The sequence below is a fragment of the Pristiophorus japonicus genome, chromosome 4 (assembly GCF_044704955.1).
Source record: "Pristiophorus japonicus isolate sPriJap1 chromosome 4, sPriJap1.hap1, whole genome shotgun sequence".
Taxonomy (NCBI): Eukaryota; Metazoa; Chordata; class Chondrichthyes; family Pristiophoridae; genus Pristiophorus; species Pristiophorus japonicus.
In genome coordinates, this window is record NC_091980.1 from 103,947,352 (window position 1) to 103,965,828 (window position 18,477).

General features: G+C 42.7%; 1 protein-coding gene across 1 annotated transcript in view; it reads right to left on the reverse strand.

The window, feature by feature from the left end:
• Positions 1–362: 362 nt before the first annotated feature.
• The window catches only part of thoc3 (THO complex 3), a 21,031-nt gene continuing 2,916 nt past the window's right edge, over positions 363–18,477 (reverse strand). The window contains exons 2-6 of the mRNA XM_070877280.1: positions 14,976–15,132; positions 7,755–7,959; positions 5,066–5,227; positions 3,236–3,336; positions 363–927 (exon numbers count right to left, since the gene is read on the reverse strand). Coding sequence (XP_070733381.1) covers positions 764–927; positions 3,236–3,336; positions 5,066–5,227; positions 7,755–7,959; positions 14,976–15,132 — 789 coding nt within the window. The 3' untranslated portion in view covers positions 363–763. The remainder of the gene's footprint in view (positions 928–3,235; positions 3,337–5,065; positions 5,228–7,754; positions 7,960–14,975; positions 15,133–18,477) is intronic.

Here is an 18,477-nt window from a genome sequence, read left to right on the forward strand (position 1 = left end):
ACATTTTGGAAATGCTAGTCAATGTGCTCATGGTTAGTTCTTAGGATGAGGATCTGAACTGAGCTAGATGGACAAGCTCGACCATGACAGCTGGACAAGAAAAGACAAGTTTTGGACTGATGTCAGAAGCATCTCCTCACAGAGTGATTAATACCTAGAATGGGCTTCAGTGTAGAATAATGAAGGTAAAAACTTTAAAGTAATTCAAGAAACAGTTCAATGCTGTGATGGGAAATAATTGGTTTTTAACACAATGATAAGTTTGATGGGCCAAATGGCCTCCATCGTCTGCACTTCCATTTTTGTGAAACTACCTTTTTCTATTTCTTAGATCGAAAAAAATTGAAAATGAAATACGCAACTAATGAATCAATTGTGTATTAAAAAACATGTACTAGACATTTTGTGACCGCCATTCAAAGTAGAGTAAACATTAAAGAGCTAATCCTAAATTTAAACAACTGTACAATTTTTACTGATAATATGCAAAATCTGCAGAGGCTATATTCATCCCAAATTTGTCCAAGTATATTTTTAACAATACATCTGCACATTAATTGGAAATTTACAATACCAGCATATCAGAAGTTCAAAATACATTCAAGTACAATTGTTTAAAAACAAATTAACATTCTATTTCTACAAAGTCTTAAAAAATAAAATCCATACATTTGGGTCCACAGTGAATGCAGTTTTTGTACGCTCTATTCTGTACACTGTTAATGTGTACATTGCAGGTGCACACAAGTTCCTTAGTCTGATGTTAGGAGTCATTAGGGAGTCCAAAGAGTTTAACTGTTCCAGCTTCCCGACTGCTATCATACTTGCCATCTTTGTCATCACAAGCAAACGCTAAGAGTGGTCGCTTCGGATGCCATGCTACAGTAAAAGTAGGTGAGTCGCACTGCACCTCCCATAGCTTCTCACCTATGGGAAGAAAAATAACTTAAAATAGGCAATGCAATAAAAGGCCCTCACTAAAATAATCACTGTTCTACTTTTCATAATACTGCATTACTGATGGTGCCAGCCAGGTTAGACAATCCATAGAAAAATGGTCAGCCAATCCACTACAGCTGAGACAGCCAAGTAATCACAAAGTAAAGCACTGGATTTGCACGAATGACACAAATTGGAATCCATATCCTCAATGGCATTCAAACTCAACTAACTTGTATAGATGAGAGTTTCTCAATTCCAGATGGATTGCATCCCCATTGCTAAATCCACCTTCATAAAAAGAAAAGGGTAAATGATTGGCTGAAAGTGAAAACACTAAAATTCTTAATACAGATTGAAACTCCCTTATCCGGCACCACCCTTCATCCAACACCATTCCCGGCCACGGCATGCACAGTGCTCCGACATGAACAAATTGAAGTCCTTCCTCATTGCCAACTCCCCCAATCACTGACCTGACCCTGCGATCCACCCCCCACCATGATTTGTCTGCCGCACTCCCAGTCCCAAGTCAGCCAGCCCCGAAATCCCCTAGCTCAGTACCTGTACCATCCAATTTAATGTGACCACCCCCTCGTTCACCCTTGTCCTATGATCAGCCAGGAAGGAAACATAAATAAGACATATTTGAGATTTTAGCTGAGAGAGAGAAAAAGCTCTTTAAAGAAGTGTGAAAGCTAGAGGTTACAGCCCTCGAGTTTGAGCCGAGTTAAAATAAAGGCTCAGAGGTGCAAGCTAACTAGGAAGCTCTGGCTCTCATCAAAGCATCACCATCATAATTTCAGCCACATGCCTATCAAAAAGGAGGTTGCTTCAGAAATAGTTTGACATAAAAATCCATGTCTTTCCACCTTGACCAGAAATTAAAACAAAATGGATAGGAATAGGAGAGCAGTTAGAAGAAAAAGAGCTGAAGAAAGATTCATGAGAGTTAAACAACTTCAGAAATGAGGTTAAATCAAATCTTGCATACTTGCACCTCCCCCCTCTCCCCAAATAGAGTTCTGCAGAAGGAGAAGCTCAAGAGTATAAATTGTAAGTTTAATTAACAGAAGTAAACTTTTGACGTGTATCGCCATGGTTGTTAATCACCCATGACTTAGAGCACACTGAGATTGTGTGTCGTATAGTGGTACAGAGTAACTCGTACTTACAAGATTAATTTGAATACAAACTTTAAATCTAACCTTGCTAAGTCAGACTTGGAGCATAATTTGGCTACACTGTAATCAACATTACTATATCAACACCTCGAGCTGATAGCATAAAGTCTTCTATAACTTACTTAAAAATGTCCTGTTTCAGACTAGGCTGTGCATTACCACACCATCCTTTCACATACAGTAGCTGGGTTTTATTTTAGCCCAGATGGAGATAATAAAGTATTTTCCTTGTGCTGGCAGTAAGGATTCTATAGGAGATGAGTTCGCCATCTCCACCTAGTTGATAGCAGACAATGGCCCATAACATAAAACTGAATGTGGCACTGAATGAGCAATTTCACCCAAAGGCCACAGAATGATGAATAGGAGAAAAGGCAAAATACATGAATGCACCTAGGGCTACTCTTGAGGTACAGCAAACTTTGCTCTGCATCTGCTGTGTTATACCTGGCCCAAATCTACTTCATATTGAGCATCCAAAGTGGTAAATTTAATTTCTAAGCAACAATGTGCATCAACTTGAGCACAAAACACACACACATACAATCCTCAAAGCCAAGATTCAGGTTCCTGTGTCATCTGACAAAAATAGATCTCCCAGTCCATAGATATACTGCATTCACTGTGCCTGTAGCATTAGAATGTTTTCCCATGGGGTTAGGACTCCAGTCAGTTAGATGACCACCATTCACCTCCAAGATCAGGGTTCAAATTCACCATAAACTAACAGCATGAAACCTCTTGTTAGCAGTGGATCCAAAATGAAACATTTGTGGGCAGCCTCAATCAAGTTCCTAGTGAGATGGGCCTAGGGCATAAAACTGCCCTTAATTTAGTAATCTTATTCACAGAAGCCAAAGGATTGTCAAAAATGGAAAAACATCTCAGAAATGCAGTATTGGATACTTCAGTGTTTGAGGCTGCGGTGGCATTGTTAAGGCAGTAGAGGGAGCTTTACATTTAAACAATATACACCACAAGCATACATCAAAGCAGGTTTCCAAAATGCCAGTGTAACATTTAAGCAAAAATACTGAAGTTTAGTAAAAGGTAAATGACTTCAGAAGCAATGTGGTCACTAGTTCATACGGCATTGGTCTGCATTTTCATACCAGTTTCCACTTCTGCAATGTCTATGAAGTGATCCTCTGAAGCTGATGCTAGCATCTTCCCATCATGGCTAAAGCTCAACGTTCTTACAGGCCAGTCAAGTCTGAAGGAAGGAGTGGAAAAAAAAGTGTACAAAATTTCAATACCCAGTAACAGCAAATGTTCTCAACAGATCCCCGATTCTAAAGCCTCGTCGACCAGTTAATGATTGAAACATTTAAATTGAGTAGAATACAAAATATTTGAGACAATGTCCACTTTTTCCCCATTTTCACTTTCTTTGCAGAAGATTGGGTTTTCATTTTTTTGTACAATTCTCCCACTATGCTTTTATGATATTATAAAATTCAGAATAAGCACCACTGAAATTATCCTATACAGGTTCACCGTCTGAAATACAGAGTCCTCAGGACAGAATCCGTTCCGGTTTTGTTTTTTTCTGGATTTCTGACAAGAAAATCAATAGTCTGAAATCTGGAATCCTCGATCGAATCCGTGCCAAGTTTTAAGCGGCAAGGTCCGAAATCCAGCAAAACCCGAAATCCGGCATGGACTCGGTCGAGGGTTCTGGATTTCAGACTTTATTTTCTTGTCTGAAATCTGAAATCCTCAAAAAAATCCATGCCAGATTTTGGGTTTTGCCTCAAAGATGTCCGGTTTTCGGACAATAATTTCGGATTCCGGACGACTCCATCAGCTATGCGCAAAATGTCCAGTTTTTGGACAATTCCAGTTATCGGAGCTCCAGATTCGGGACGTTGCACCTGTATATCCAATTCTCATTCATGCAACAGAGTGTTTGAGTAGTCCTGCTTTCAGTTTCATGAATCCACCTTTCGTGATCTGAATTTGAATATCTTTTGAAAGCATCATAAATTAACTGATGCAAAAAAAAAAGCTAGGTCTAAAATCAATAAAAAACATTTGCATGTGTTTTAAAGCCACTATAAATGGCACTCTCCACTGCCCAGCTTCGACCATCTCTTTTGATGTCTCTGCCTCAGACATCACAAATGCCAGCTCATTTTCTTGGCCACTTCATGATAACTGACTTCAGCAGCAAAATAAAGGACATATGGGGAGAAGGAATGAAGTAGTTCACAGCAGCTTCAGTGTCCTAATTATCTGCGTTGCAGAGGTCCTGGATTTTCTTTCCCCCAAAAATGTAAGCAGGAACTTTTCCCACCAAGTAATGCAACGCTGCTGGTTTCACTGTGTTACATGTCATATGTAAGGATACAAAGTCATTTCTTATAATGTGTAGAAAAGCATTTTTAACAACTGTGAAGCCCACATTTCATATAGGATTTTGAATTTTTGAAACAAAAATTGTATGCATCAAATTGCAGCAAAAGTGCTTAAACTATCTCATGCATTGGGAGGAGGAAGTTGTACCGAATAAATGATTTGCTCTCAATACAATGTAACTGGGTCAAATCTGCTGGGGGGGAAATTAAGCGGAAGCTGGAATGAAATCTGGACTCATTAGACTTTATAACTAGCCGCTTTTTAAATGGTAAGATCCAGACTATTTGCATGCAGAACGGCAACTTATAAAATAATAAAATAACCTGCATTATTGTAGTCTGCATTCACAATTATCCTTGTAAAAGTACAAGTACAAATGCATCATGGACTCAAGTATATGCAAAGTCAATAATGAACATCAGTAACAAAGACTTCTCGCCACAGATGTATTGATTCAAAATGTAGTCAACATAACACGAGGACAGAAGCAGCACTACGTCCATTTTCCATTCCCATTATCTAGTCAGCAGTCAACATTCTAAACACATTCCGAAGCCTAATATATACATTTACTGGGGACCCACCTGGAGAAGCACCTTACACAGACGAGTTCATCCACACTCCAAAGACTGACCAGTGCATCAGCACTCCCTGTAGCAAAGTATTTGCCTGTTGGATCAAACTTAATGCAGATGCAGTTCGAAGGATGTGCATTGATTGACTGAATAGGTTTTAACTCTGGATAACTGGAGTATAAAAAACAAAGTGAAAGAAATGCTCACCAATTACAACAAAATAATGTCAGATTATATAATTGACAGATATTGTGTAAAGCTCACTGTATCGCAGTAAAGTTCAATGAGATCAGCCACTAGTAGCAATAAACAATAGTTAATAGCATTTTTGTATGCAAAATAGACAAATATTTGAGATTGCACATAGCCATTCTACAAGTTTATAATACTACATAGTCTGCATCTCTTTCCTTCACCCCAAATCTGTGGAATTTATCAAGTAACTACTGACAGAAGCTGTTTCCACACTCCTTGCCTATTCCCAACCCTTATCCTGGACACATCCTCAAACTTTGGTGGTTTATCTCATTGTCATGGTTTGTGAAGTTAAAACTATTTGATGTTTGAAGCAACACCACAAAGTAGAGGAATATGCATTTACACACGCAATTTTCCACGTAGAGAGCTCCCAGTATCAACCATGCTGCCAGATCAGATTAGAATTTTTGGTCTCTATTTAGGAGAGGTAAAACAAGTTACCCCATCTGTGTCTCATACTTTTTTTTAAGAAACAGGAGCAGGAGTGGGCCATTTGGCCCCTCGAGCCTGCTCCACCATTCAAAAAGATCATGGCTGATCTGATGTTGGCCTCAACTCCACTTCCCTGCCCACTCCCCATAACCCTCGACTCCCTTATCATTAAAAAATGTGTCTATCTACACCTTAAATATATTTAATGACCCAGCCTCCACCACTCTCTGGGGTAGAGAATTCCAAAGATTCACTACCCTCTGAGAAGAAATTCCTCCTCATTTTGGTTTTAAATGGGCGACCCCTTATTCTGAAACTATGCCCCCTAGTTCTAGATTCCCTCATGAGGGGAAACATCCTCTCTGCATTTACCTGGTCAAGCCTCCTCAGAATCTTATACGTTTCAATAAGATCACCTCTCATTCTTCTGAACTCGAATAAGTATAGGCCCAACCTGCTCAAACTTTCTTCATAAGACAACCCCTTCATCTCACGAACCAACCTCATGAACCTTCTCTGAACTGCCTCGAATGCAAGTATATCCTTCCTTAAATAAGGAGACCAAAACTGTATGCAGCACTCCAGGTGTGGTCTCACCAACACCCTGTACAGTTGTAGGACTTCCCTACTTTTAGACTCCATCTCCCTTGCAATACAGGCCAACATTACATTTGCCTTCCTAATTACTTGGTGTGCCTGCATACTAACTTTTTGTGTTTCATGTACAAGGACCCCCAGATCCCTCTGTACCTCAGCATTTTGTAATCTCTCCCCATTTAAATAATAGTTTGCTTTTTTATTTTTCCTACCAAAGAGGATAACCTTTTCCCACATTATACTCCATCTGCCAAATTTTTGCCCACTCACTTAGCCTATCTAAATCCCTTTGCAGATTATTTGCATCCTCCCCACAACTTGCTTTCCCAGCTATCTTTGTATCATCAGCAAAGTTGGCTACATTACACTCAATCCCTTCATCCAAGTCATTAATATAGATTGTAAATAGTTGAGGCCCCAGCACTGATCCCTGTGGCACCCCACTAGTTAGTTTGCCAACCTGAAAATGACCCATTTATCCCGACTTTCTGTTTTCTGGTCCAATACCAGGTCAGTAGCAGCAGTGGAACAAATTTGGAAGTAGTAACCTGCCTATCTTCTCAGCCAGAGAGCAGCACTTTAGCCAGCAAGGCAGAAATTTACACTATTTTTTTTAATAAATACTAGTCAAAAATCCAACCCAAGGCTAGAGATACAGCATGAATGGATGTTAACCAATTCAAATATTTGCGCTAGCAGACAATGTTGAAATGAAGCCTCTCAAACTAATAAATATTGCACTCAGTTTTTAAACTTGGTTGAGAATGAATTCTTCCAGTTTCTGAACTTGCACTTTTAAAGTTTGAAAAAGAATACCTGTACATTAAAAAAGAAAATGCTGTATGTCTCAAGAGGTAACCTATGATGAAAATACTCATCATCATCGGCAGTCCCTTGGAATCGAGGAAGACTTACTTCCACTCTTAGCATGAGTTTTTAGGTGGCTGTATAATCCAATACGAGAACCACAGTCTCTGCCACAGGTGGGACAGACACTGGTTGAGGGGAAGGGTGGGCAGGGAGCCTGGTTTGCTGCACACTCCTTCTGCTTTCTGCGCTTGGTTTCTGCATGCTCTTGGCGATGAGACTCGAGGAGCTCAGCGCCCTCCCGGATGCACTTCCTCCACTTAGCACAGTCTTTGGCCAGGGACTCCCAGGTGTCAGTGGGGATGTCGCACTTTATCAGGGAGGCTTTGAGGGTGTCCTTGTAGCGTTTCCTCTACCCACCTTTGGCTCGTTTGCCGTGGACAAGTTCCGAGTAGAGCGCTTACTTTGGGAGTCTTGTGTCTGGCATCGAACTCTATATTAATAATTATATATTAATACTATAATATAAATATTAATAGTTATATATATATATCTTTGTCAACCCATCTGTAAAACATTCAGTGGAGTTCAAAATTTATATTACCTGAGCAAGTTGATGCAGCCATTGCCATTGGTTAGGAAAAACATATCATTATCATTGTTCCAAGAGATCTCATTCACTTCAAACTTAAACTGTTCTTCAGCCCTTGATCTGTGAGATTTTGCATCAATGAAAGTCACCACATCATCTTTGTTTCCCACAGCAATGGTTTGGCCATCAGGACTCCAACAGATGTTAATATTCTCACCTAAAAGCAAACCAATAACCATCTCAGTCTCCAGGTAGAAAACAATGCACACACTGCCTTTACTGTAATAATGAAAAACAAGACTATTGAAATATTCATAATACTACCTGAAGTAAATTGGTATTCCTCAAGAAACATCACCAGAAATAAAGTAGGAAGAAAACAACAACTTGTATTTATATAGCGCCTTTAACATAGTAAAACGTTCCAAGGCACTTCACAGGGGTGGTATCAAACAAAATCTGACACCAAGCTATAAGGAGATATTAGGACTGGTGACCAAAAGCTTGGTCAATGATGTAGGTTTTAAGGAGCATCTTAAAAAGAGAGAGGCAGAGGGGTTTAGGGAAGGAATTCCAGAGCCTCTGGCCCAGGCAGCTGTAGGCACCGCCGTCAACGGTAGAGTGATTAAAATCAGGGATGTGGAAGAGGCCAGAATTGCAGGATCTCTTGTGAAGCACTTAGTGATGTTTTACTATGTTAAAGCGGCTATATAAATGCAAATTATTGTTGAAAGTAGAGATCTTGTAGAGTTGTAGAGCTGGAGGAGGTTACAGAGCTAGGGAGGAGTGAGATCATGAAGGGCTTGAAAACCCAGTGCAAGGCCCAGGAAGCCTGTGATTAACCTTTTTAAACATTCTGTATAAAATGCTTAAAACACAAAAGCTGTAAATACTGACTTCCTGTAAAATGCAAGAACCTTGGAGACTCCTATTTAAGATGCGTAATGTTAATCTGTAGAGAAACCCAAACACAATGGAAACGATACTCAACCTTCAAAGCCTCCCTGATAAAGTTCAACATCCCCACTGACACCTGGGAGTCCTGGCCAAAGACCGTCCTAAGTGGAGGAAGTGCATCCGGGAGGGCGCTGAGCACCTCGAGTCTCATCGCCAAAAGCATGCAGAAATCAAGCGCAGGCAGCGGAAAGAGTGTGCGGCAAAACTGTCCCACCCGCCCTTTCCCTCAACGACTATCTGTCCCACCTGTGACTGGGACTGTGGTTTTTGTATTGGACTATTCAGCCACCTAAGGACTCTTTTCAAGAGTGGAAGCAAGTCTTCCTCAATTCCGAGGGATTGCCTATGATAATGACTCAACCTTTGTGGACATGTAAACACTGATACTGACCAAACCTTTGTAGCTAGACTAGACAACAGGCCAGTTCTAAGGTGCAAAATGCGTGCTCACAAAGATAGATAGATTATCGACGGATCAAAGGAAGGATTTTGATAAGTGACAGGTAGCCATGGAAACAACACCTGAGAAAAGGCGGGGATAAAACACACAGGCGACGAGGGACAGCAGGCTGCAGTTGCGAGAGGAAGGTGACCCGGTCGGTCATCAGAGGTGTGCTCAACGAACCCATGGGACCACCGGGTCGAGCGTGAGTGCGCAGGGAAACTGAGCAGAGACTCAGTAAAGACGAGTGGAAAAGGTGACCCGTCAGTCATCAGAAGACGCGCATCACGGACCACTGGGACAATTGTGAGCACGCAGGGAACTGAGGAATTGATAACTAGAATGTAGCCTAGCAGCTCAAGGGACAGACTGGTAGGTGTAATGTCAGGTTGATCAGACTCAGTAAAGACTGCCACGCACAGTGGGAACTATACTTATTGGTGTCTTGTCATTATTTTCCAATGTCGAACTCTTGAGAAGTGGCCAGTAGTGTTAACTAATTGTTTTTGCCCGCTACAAATTAATCTGGAACGAAACCATCATCCTACAGACACAAGGATGAGAATTTTAACATCGAAGCCAATGTTCCCTTGTTGAGTGGTCCCTTTAAATTTACTGTGCGGCCGTGCACACACAATATCTCTTCCAGCAGCAGCTAGTGAACAGATGACGAAGGATCTCTCGATACGCACCTTAGGGTGAACACTGATCGAGGTGCTGCTGGACTGGGAGCCAATGTAGGTCAGCGAGCACAGACGTGAAGGGTAAATGGAATTTGGTGCGAGTTAGGATATGGGCAGCAGAGTTCTGGATGAGTTCCAAGTTTATGGAGGGTGGTAGATGGGGGTGGGGGGTGGGGGCTGGGGGGAGCAGCCAGGAAAGCATTACATAAGAACATAAGAATTAGGAACAGGAGTAGGCCATCTAGCTCCTCGAGCCTGCTCCGCCATTCAACAAGATCATGGCTGATCTGGCCGTGGACTCAGCTCCATTTACCCGCCCGCTCCCCATAACCCTTAATTCCCTTATTGGTTAAAAATCTATCTATCTGTGACTTGAATACATTCAATGAGCTAGCCTCAACTGCTTCCTTGGGCAGAGAATTCCACAGATTCACAACCCTCTGGGAGAAGAAATTCCTTCTCAGCTCGGTTTTAAATTGGCTCCCCCGTATTTTGAGGCTGTGCCCCCTAGTTCTAGTCTCCCCGACCAGTGGAAACAACCTCTCTGCCTCTATCTTGTCTATCCCTTTCATTATTTTGAATGTTTCTATAAGATCACCCCTCATCCTTCTGAACTCCAATGAGTAAAGACCCAGTCTACTCAATCTATCATCATAAGGTAACCCCCTCATCTCCGGAATCAGCCTAGTGAATCGTCTCTGTACCTCCTCCAAGGCTAGTATATCCTTCCAATAGTAAGGTGACCAAAACTGCATGCAGTACTCCAGGTGCGGCCTCACCAATACCCTGTACAGTTGCAGCAGGACCTCCCTGCTTTTATACTCCATCCTTCTCGCAATGAAGGCCAACATTCCATTTGCCTTCCTGATTACCTGCTGCACCTGCAAACTAACTTTTTGGGATTCATGCACAAGGACCCCCAGGTCCCTCTGCACCGCAACATGTTGTAATTTCTCCCCATTCAAATAATATTCCCTTTTACTGTTTTTTTTTCCCCTCAAGGTGGATGACCTCACATTTTCTGACATTGTATTCCATCTGCCAAAACTTAGCTAATTCGCTTAACCTATCTAAATCCCTTTGCAGCCTCTCTGTGTCCTCTACACAACCCGCTTTCCCACTAATCTTTGTGTCATCTGCTAATTTTGTTACACTACACTCTGTCCCCTCTTCCAGGTTATCTATGTATATTGTAAACAGTTGTGGTCCCAGCACCGATCCCTGTGGCACACCACTAACCACCGATTTCCAACCCAAAAAAGGACCCATTTATCCCTACTCTCTGCTTTCTGTTCGCCAGCCAATTCTAGATCCATGCTAATACATTTCCTCTGACTCCACGTACCTTTATCTTCTGCAGTAACCTTTTGTGTGGCACCTTATCGAATGCCTTTTGGAAATCTAAATACACCACATCCATCAGTACACCTTTATCCACCATGCTCGTTATATCCTCAAAGAATTCCAGTAAATTAGTTAAACATGATTTCCCCTTCATGAATCCATGTTGCGCCTGCTTGATTGCACTATTCCTATCTAGATGTCCCGCTATTTCTTCCTTAATGATAGCTTCAAGCATTTTCCCCACTACAGATATTAAACTAACCGGCCTATAATTACCTGCCTTTTGTCTGCCCCCTTTTTTTTTAAAAAACAGGGGCGTTACATTAGCTGCTTTCCAATCCGCTGGTACCTCCCCAGAGTCGAGAATTTTGGTAGATTATAACGCCATCTCTTTTAATACCCTGGGATGCATTTCATCAAGACCAGGGGACTTGTCTACCTTGAGTTCTATTAGCCTCCCTAGTGATAGTGATTGTCTCAAGGTCCTCCCTTCCCACATTCCCGTGATCAGCAATTTTTGGCATGGTTTTTATGTCTTCCACTGTGAAGACCGAAGCAAAATTGCTTAAGGTCTCAGCCATTTCCACATTTCCCATTATTAAATCCCCCTTCTCATCTTCTAAGGGACCAACATTTACTTTAGTCACTCTCTTCCATTTTATATATCTGTAAAAGCTTTGACTATCTGTTTTTAATGTTTTGCACAAGTTTACTTTCGTAATTTATCTTTCCTTTCTTTATTGCTTTCTTAGTCGGTCATTCTTTGCTGTCGTTTAAAATTTTCCCAATCTTCTACTTTCCCACTAACGTTGGCCACCTTATATGCATTGGTTTTTAATTTGATACTCTCCTTTATTTCCTTGGTTATCCACGGCTGGTTATCCCTTCTCTTACCGCCCTTCTTTTTCACTGGAATATATTTTTGTTGAGCACTATGAAAGAGCTCCTTAAAAGTCCTCCACTGTTCCTCAATTGTGCCACCATTTAGTCTGTGTTCCCAGTCTACTTTAGCCAACTCTGCCCTCATCCCACTGTCGTCCCCTTTGTTTAAGCACAGTACGCTCGCTTGAGACACTACTTCCTCACCCTCAATCTGTATTACAAATTCAATCATACTGTGATCACTCATTCCGAGAGGATTTTTTACTAGGAAATCGTTTATTATTCCTGTCTCATTACACAGGACCAGATCTAAGATGGCTTGCTCCCTTGTAGGTTCTGTAACATACTGTTCTAAGAAACAATCCCATATGCATTCTATGAATTCCTCCTCCAGGCTACCCCGTGCAATTTGATTTGACTAATCGATATGTAGGTTAAAATCCCCCATGATTACTGCAGTTCCTTTTTCACATGCCTCCATTATTCCCTTGATTATTATCCGCCCCACCGTGAAGTTATTATTTGGGGGCCTATAAACTACGCCCACCAGTGACTTTTTCCCCTTACTAACTCTAATCTCCACCCACAATAATTCAACATTTTGTTCATTAGAGCCAATATCATCTCTCACAACTGCCTTGATATCATCCTTTATTAACAGAGCTACCCCACCTCCTTTCCCTTCTTGTCTATCCTTCCGAATCGTCAGATACCCCTGTATGTTTAATTCCCAGTCTTGGCCACCCTGCAACCACGTTTCTGTAATGGCCACCAAATCATACCCATTTGTAATGATTTATGCCGTCAACTCATTTACTTTATTTCGAATGCTGCGTGCGTTTAGGTAGAGTGTTTTAATACTAGTTTTTAAACCATGATTTTTAGTTTTGACCCCTCCTGCAGCCCCTTTATATTCATACATAGTGTTCCTTCCTATCACCTTGTGGTAGGTACATTGGAACAGTCAAGTCTAAAGGTAACAAAGGCGTGAATGAGGGTTTCAACAGATCAGCTGAGCAGGGCAGAAATGGGCAGTTAGTGAGGTGGAAGTAGGCAGTCGGTGATGGACTGGATATAATGATCAGCTCATCTCAGGGTCAAACAGGACGCCAAGGTTATGAACAGGTTATTTCAGCCTCAGACAGTAACCAGGGAGAGGGATGTAATCGGAGGCTAGGAATCATAGTTTGTGGCAGGGACTGAAGACAATGGCTTCGATCTTCCCAATATTTAATTGAAGGAAATTTCTGCTGTTGGATAAGCAGCAGGACAAATCGGACAGTGGAAGGGTCATAAAAGGTGGTGGTTAAGTAGAGCTGGGTGTCATCAGCATATATGTGGAACCTGATGTGCTTTTGGATAATATCGCCAAGGGGCAGGATCTAGTTGAGAAATAGGAGGGGCCAAGGATAGATCCTTGAGGGACTCCGGGAGGTAATTCTCTAGCTACGACTGGATAGATAAGAGTACAACCAGACGAAGACAGTCCCACCCAGCTGGGCGACAGAGCAGAGGCATTGGTGGAGGCTGGTATGGTCAACTGTGTCAAAGGTTGTAGACAAATCAAGACAGACAAGGAAGGATAGTTTACCATGCTCACAGTTACATAGGATGGCATTTGTGACTTTGATAAGGGCCGTTTCAGTGCTGTGCCAGGGGTGAAAACCAGATTGAAGGGTGTCAAACATGGAGTTGTGGGAAAGATAGGCATGGATTTGGGAGGCGACAACACGTTCAAGGACTGGAGGGGAAAAGGGGGGGGGGGGGGGGTGGTTGGAGAAGGGGTGGTAATTTGCAAGGACAGAGGGGTCAAGTGTGGATTTTTCTGAGGTGGTGGTGTTGACAGCAGATTTGAAGAGGAGGGTGACAGTACCATAGGAGAGAGAACCGTTAGCATTATCAGTTAAAATGGAAGCCAGGAAGGGAAGTCAGCAGTTTGGTGGGAATAGGGTTGAGGGAGCAGGGGATTGGTCTCATGGGCAAGATCAGCCCAGAGAGGGTTCGTGCAGGTGGGTACCTTGGGGGAAGTGTGGCTTGGTGGGCTAGGGGAATGGAGGGAAACATCAGAAGCAGCTGAACAGATGGTCTCAATCTTCGTGACAAAGAAGTCTATGAGATCCTTGCACTTGTTGGAGGAGGCAGTGGAGAGGGGTTTAAGATGACGATTTATAGTAGAGAAAAGAAGCCTAATGTTATCTTTGCATTCCAAGATGAGCCTGGAATCGCGAGCAGTTTTGGCAGAGGAGAGCAGGACCCGATAATGCTTTATGTGATTTATCCAGATCTGGCGATGAATGGCTAAACCAATTTTTGCAGTGCATCGTGTTGATTGTACACACTGCAGCCACAGTGCAGAAGTGGTGGCGACAGTGGATATTAAGAACCCAATCATTTTTATTCAACAGCAGTACAACTAAGTCACGCATTATCGTATCATATCGCACAATCGAGAGATCTTTTTGTTTTTAAAAACAGAATACAGTGTACCATATTTTGCTAACACTCTCATCTAATACTTTTTATCCATGCTGCTGATCCCATCTGACACCTGATTTACATATCCTCTTATCCATCCTCTCGATTCGAGCCTATTCTTGTGTTGTTGACCTTAGCAACAATTGCCCAAGTATCTCCACTATGATAGTGATGTGCAGTCACAAGGAATAAAGGAACTGGCTTGACAGCAAGAGATGGAACAAGAAATGGCTGTATACTTCTGGTGAACCATCAAGCTGTCCAAACTCCAGTGAGAGCAACTCAACATATAGAACATTTCAACTATTTATACAGGTGATAAGGGATATCACTTGCACAGTATAGTCAATCCAAACAATCATTCCTAATTCATTACAATAACTACATTTCAATACTTCTAGATATTAATTTAGTGTACAATATCCAGAAAACATTTTATAAATAATTTACCTTTAGTGTTCACAGTAGCAACACATTTTGTAGTTCGTACATCCCAGATTCGAACAGTTTTATCGCCAGAAGCAGTCACAAAGAGATCTGCATTGGTAGGGTGCCAACAGAGTTGGTCCACACTGTCACCATGACCACGATAGTTATTCTCCTTAACCTGAAATAGGCCAAAATGGAATTTACAAGAATGCATTTTGCACAGCAGGAGGATTACAAATGTTACACAAGCATATTCCACTTTCTGTAAAGTATTTCTGTTTCAGACAATTTCCAAAAGTCTCAAAGCATGCCATCTTTGTTTGATGGGGGACTTTATTTTTCCTGGAATTCAGTGCCACAATGGTTTAACCTCTGTTGTGGTGAAAAGTGCAATTGAAATTTGTTGCAAATATACAAGACTGCCTCCCGACTCAACACATTAATGAAGTAACCAGGGATAATCATATATTAGAACTAGTGTTTAGTAGTGAGCCTGACCTCTTATCGGGCCTCTGTGTGAGGGAGCATCTAGACAACAGCGATCACATTATATAGCTTCAACTGACTGGTAGAAGCATTGGTACTAAAAATCTATCCCTCATAACAGATTTCAGAAAGCAAATGTCACTAAAATAGCAGAAGATTTAGAACAGGTTTATTGGCTAACTCCATGAGGTGGGAATGAGAGCAATGTAGAATACAAATGGAAAGTTTTTAAAAAGATAAAAAACGTGGAAGACAAATTCCAAAGTCAAAAGAAGGGAGGGTGGCAAGAAAAAGCCACGGTGTCTGACCGGTCATGTACAAAAACAAAGACATAAACAAAAATGTTTCTACAAACTAAAGGCATCTAATACTCAACTGAATAGAGTTAAGTCCAAAGACCAGCTACAGAAAACAAAGGCTGCTATTAGATCAAAGGATAATGGAAAAGAGAATTGTAGACAATTGTGGAAGTAATGGGAAAATCTCTTTGTCATGTGAAGAGTTAAAGAACTTTCAAAGACTGTATCGGGCCTTTGAAGGGTGTTTAAGGACAGGTTACCAAGGACTCACGGGATATGGTAGAAATATTAAATGAGTACTTTGCATTGCTTGTCACCCTTGAAGACGATGCTCGGCTGTAGAATTTAATGATGTTAATAATAAAACTTTATTAACAACATAGATAAACATATTGTTTTATATAGAATTAAGCAGCTAAAATTAGATATAGCAGCCGTGCTGGATGATATCCACCCGAGGGTCCTCGGGGAGATGGGATACGTGCTGCCAGAGCCTCTCGCCCATATTTGTAATAACTCACCTCACTCTGAGACTAGACTAGACTAGAAGGACGCTAATGTAGTCCCCATCTTTTAAAATGATGGGGAGATGAACCCAGGTAACTAGAGGCCCATTAATTTATCAGTAATAGGAAAGATGCTGGAGGGGATCATGAGGAAGACAATGTACGATTGCTTAGATAGAGAGGGACATATTACAAATACCCACTATCACTTCAAAAAAATAGTGACAAGTCTTACAAATTGGATTGCATTTGTGAAGAAGTCACAAAGACAGTTGAAGATGGATGCCCAGGAAACATTGGCTACTTAAGACTTCCAAAAAGCTTTTGATAATTTACTGAACAAAAGGTTCCCCGACAAGACAAAAGTATGATTGGCAATAATATATTAAGCTGGATTGAGAATTAGCTGGAAGACCATAGGCAGAAAATAGTCACAGAAATGGATGTGTTTGGTTTGGTCATCTGTCACCGTCTCGCAAGGATTAGTGTTTGGACCATTGTTCTTTACTATTTTTATTAATGATATATAGTTGGGAGCATGATCAGCAAGTTTGCACTTAATGATACCAAGATCTGTGCAAGTGTTAAAACTGTAGACAATGCTCGACTGTTTTAGGCAGATCTTGCTGTGTTGGGAAATTGGGCTTATGACTGACAAATGATGTTTAAGTTGGAAAAGTGCAATGTTATGCTTGTGGGCAAGACGAATGCACAACATCCTCCTTCAGGGAAAGACATTAAAGAAGGTGGAGAAAGAAAGAGATCCAAGTGTTTTAGTGCAGAGGATCTCTAAAAGTCCATGAGCAATGCCTTAAAGTGATAGCTGGAGCAAATAGGATGTCGGGTGCATTCATTGGACAATTGAGTATAAAACGATGTGTACTCTTTTGTCGTTATATATGGTCAGGCCTTGCTCACGAGGAATACTGTATCCAGTTCTGGTCACCCCACATGGTGGGTGATATTGAGCCTTTGGAAAGGGTGCAGAGGAGCACCACTAGACTAATTCCCAGTTTAAATCATCTTAGTTATCAAGCTAGGCTAAAATAGCTGGGAGTCTAGATGTTGAGAGAAGCTGAAGAGTTAGGGGTGATCTGATTGAGGTTTATAAGTTAATGAACGGAAGAGATTATTTCAGTTGATCGTTTGTTCAAATTTAATAGGTGAGAGAGGACATGCGGTCACAATTCTAAGTTGAACAACAAGGCCAGATTTAAATTAGATGAGGGGAGAGAAAATGTCAGCGATTGGGGCGGGGAAGGGAAGGGAAGAGTTGGCCGGTGGAGACGTAACCACACAAAGGGGATGTTCTCACCTCCCCACCCCGTCCTCTCCCTCTCACACAGTTCCCCCACCCTCTCTCGGTCCCCACCGCCCTCCTCCTCCTCCTCCTCTCACACTGCACCCCTCCACCTCTTCTTCCTCCTCCTCCTCACTCCCCCTGTCACACCCTCCCTCCTCCTCACTCCCCCTCTCACACCCTCCCTCCTCCTCCTCCTCCTCACTCCCCCCTCCTCCTCCTTCCCCTCACCCCCCTCCTCTCCACTCACCCCCCTCCTCCTCCTCCTCTTCCTCTCCACTCACCCCCCTCCTCCTCCTCTTCCTCGCCACTCACCCCCCTCCTCCTCCTCCTCCTCCTCCTCCTCTCCACTCATGCCCCTCCCCCCCCTCCTCCTCTCCACTCCACTCACCCCCCTCCTCTTCACTCCACTCACCCCCCTCCTCCTCTTCACTCCACTCACCCCCCTCCTCCTCTTCACTCCACTCACCCCCCTCCTCCTCTTCACTCCACTCACCCCCTCCTCCTCCCACTCACTCCACTCACCCACCTCCTCCCCACTCACTCCACTCACCCACCTCCTCCCCACTCACCACTCACCCACCTCCTCCCCACTCACCACTCACCCACCTCCTCCCCACTCACCCCTCTCCTCCTCCTCCCCACTCACCCCTCTCCTCCTCCTCCCCACTCACCCCTCTCCTCCTCCTCCCCACTCACCCCTCTCCTCCTCCTCCTCCCCACTCACCCCTCTCCTCCTCCTCCTCCCCACTCACCCCTCTCCTCCTCCTCCTCCCCACTCACCCCTCTCCTCCTCCTCCTCCCCACTCACCCCTCCTCCTCCTCCTCCTCCCCACTCACCCCTCTCCTCCTCCTCCTCCCCACTCACCCCTCTCCTCCTCCTCCTCCCCACTCACCCCTCTCCTCCTCCTCCTCCCCACTCACCCCTCTCC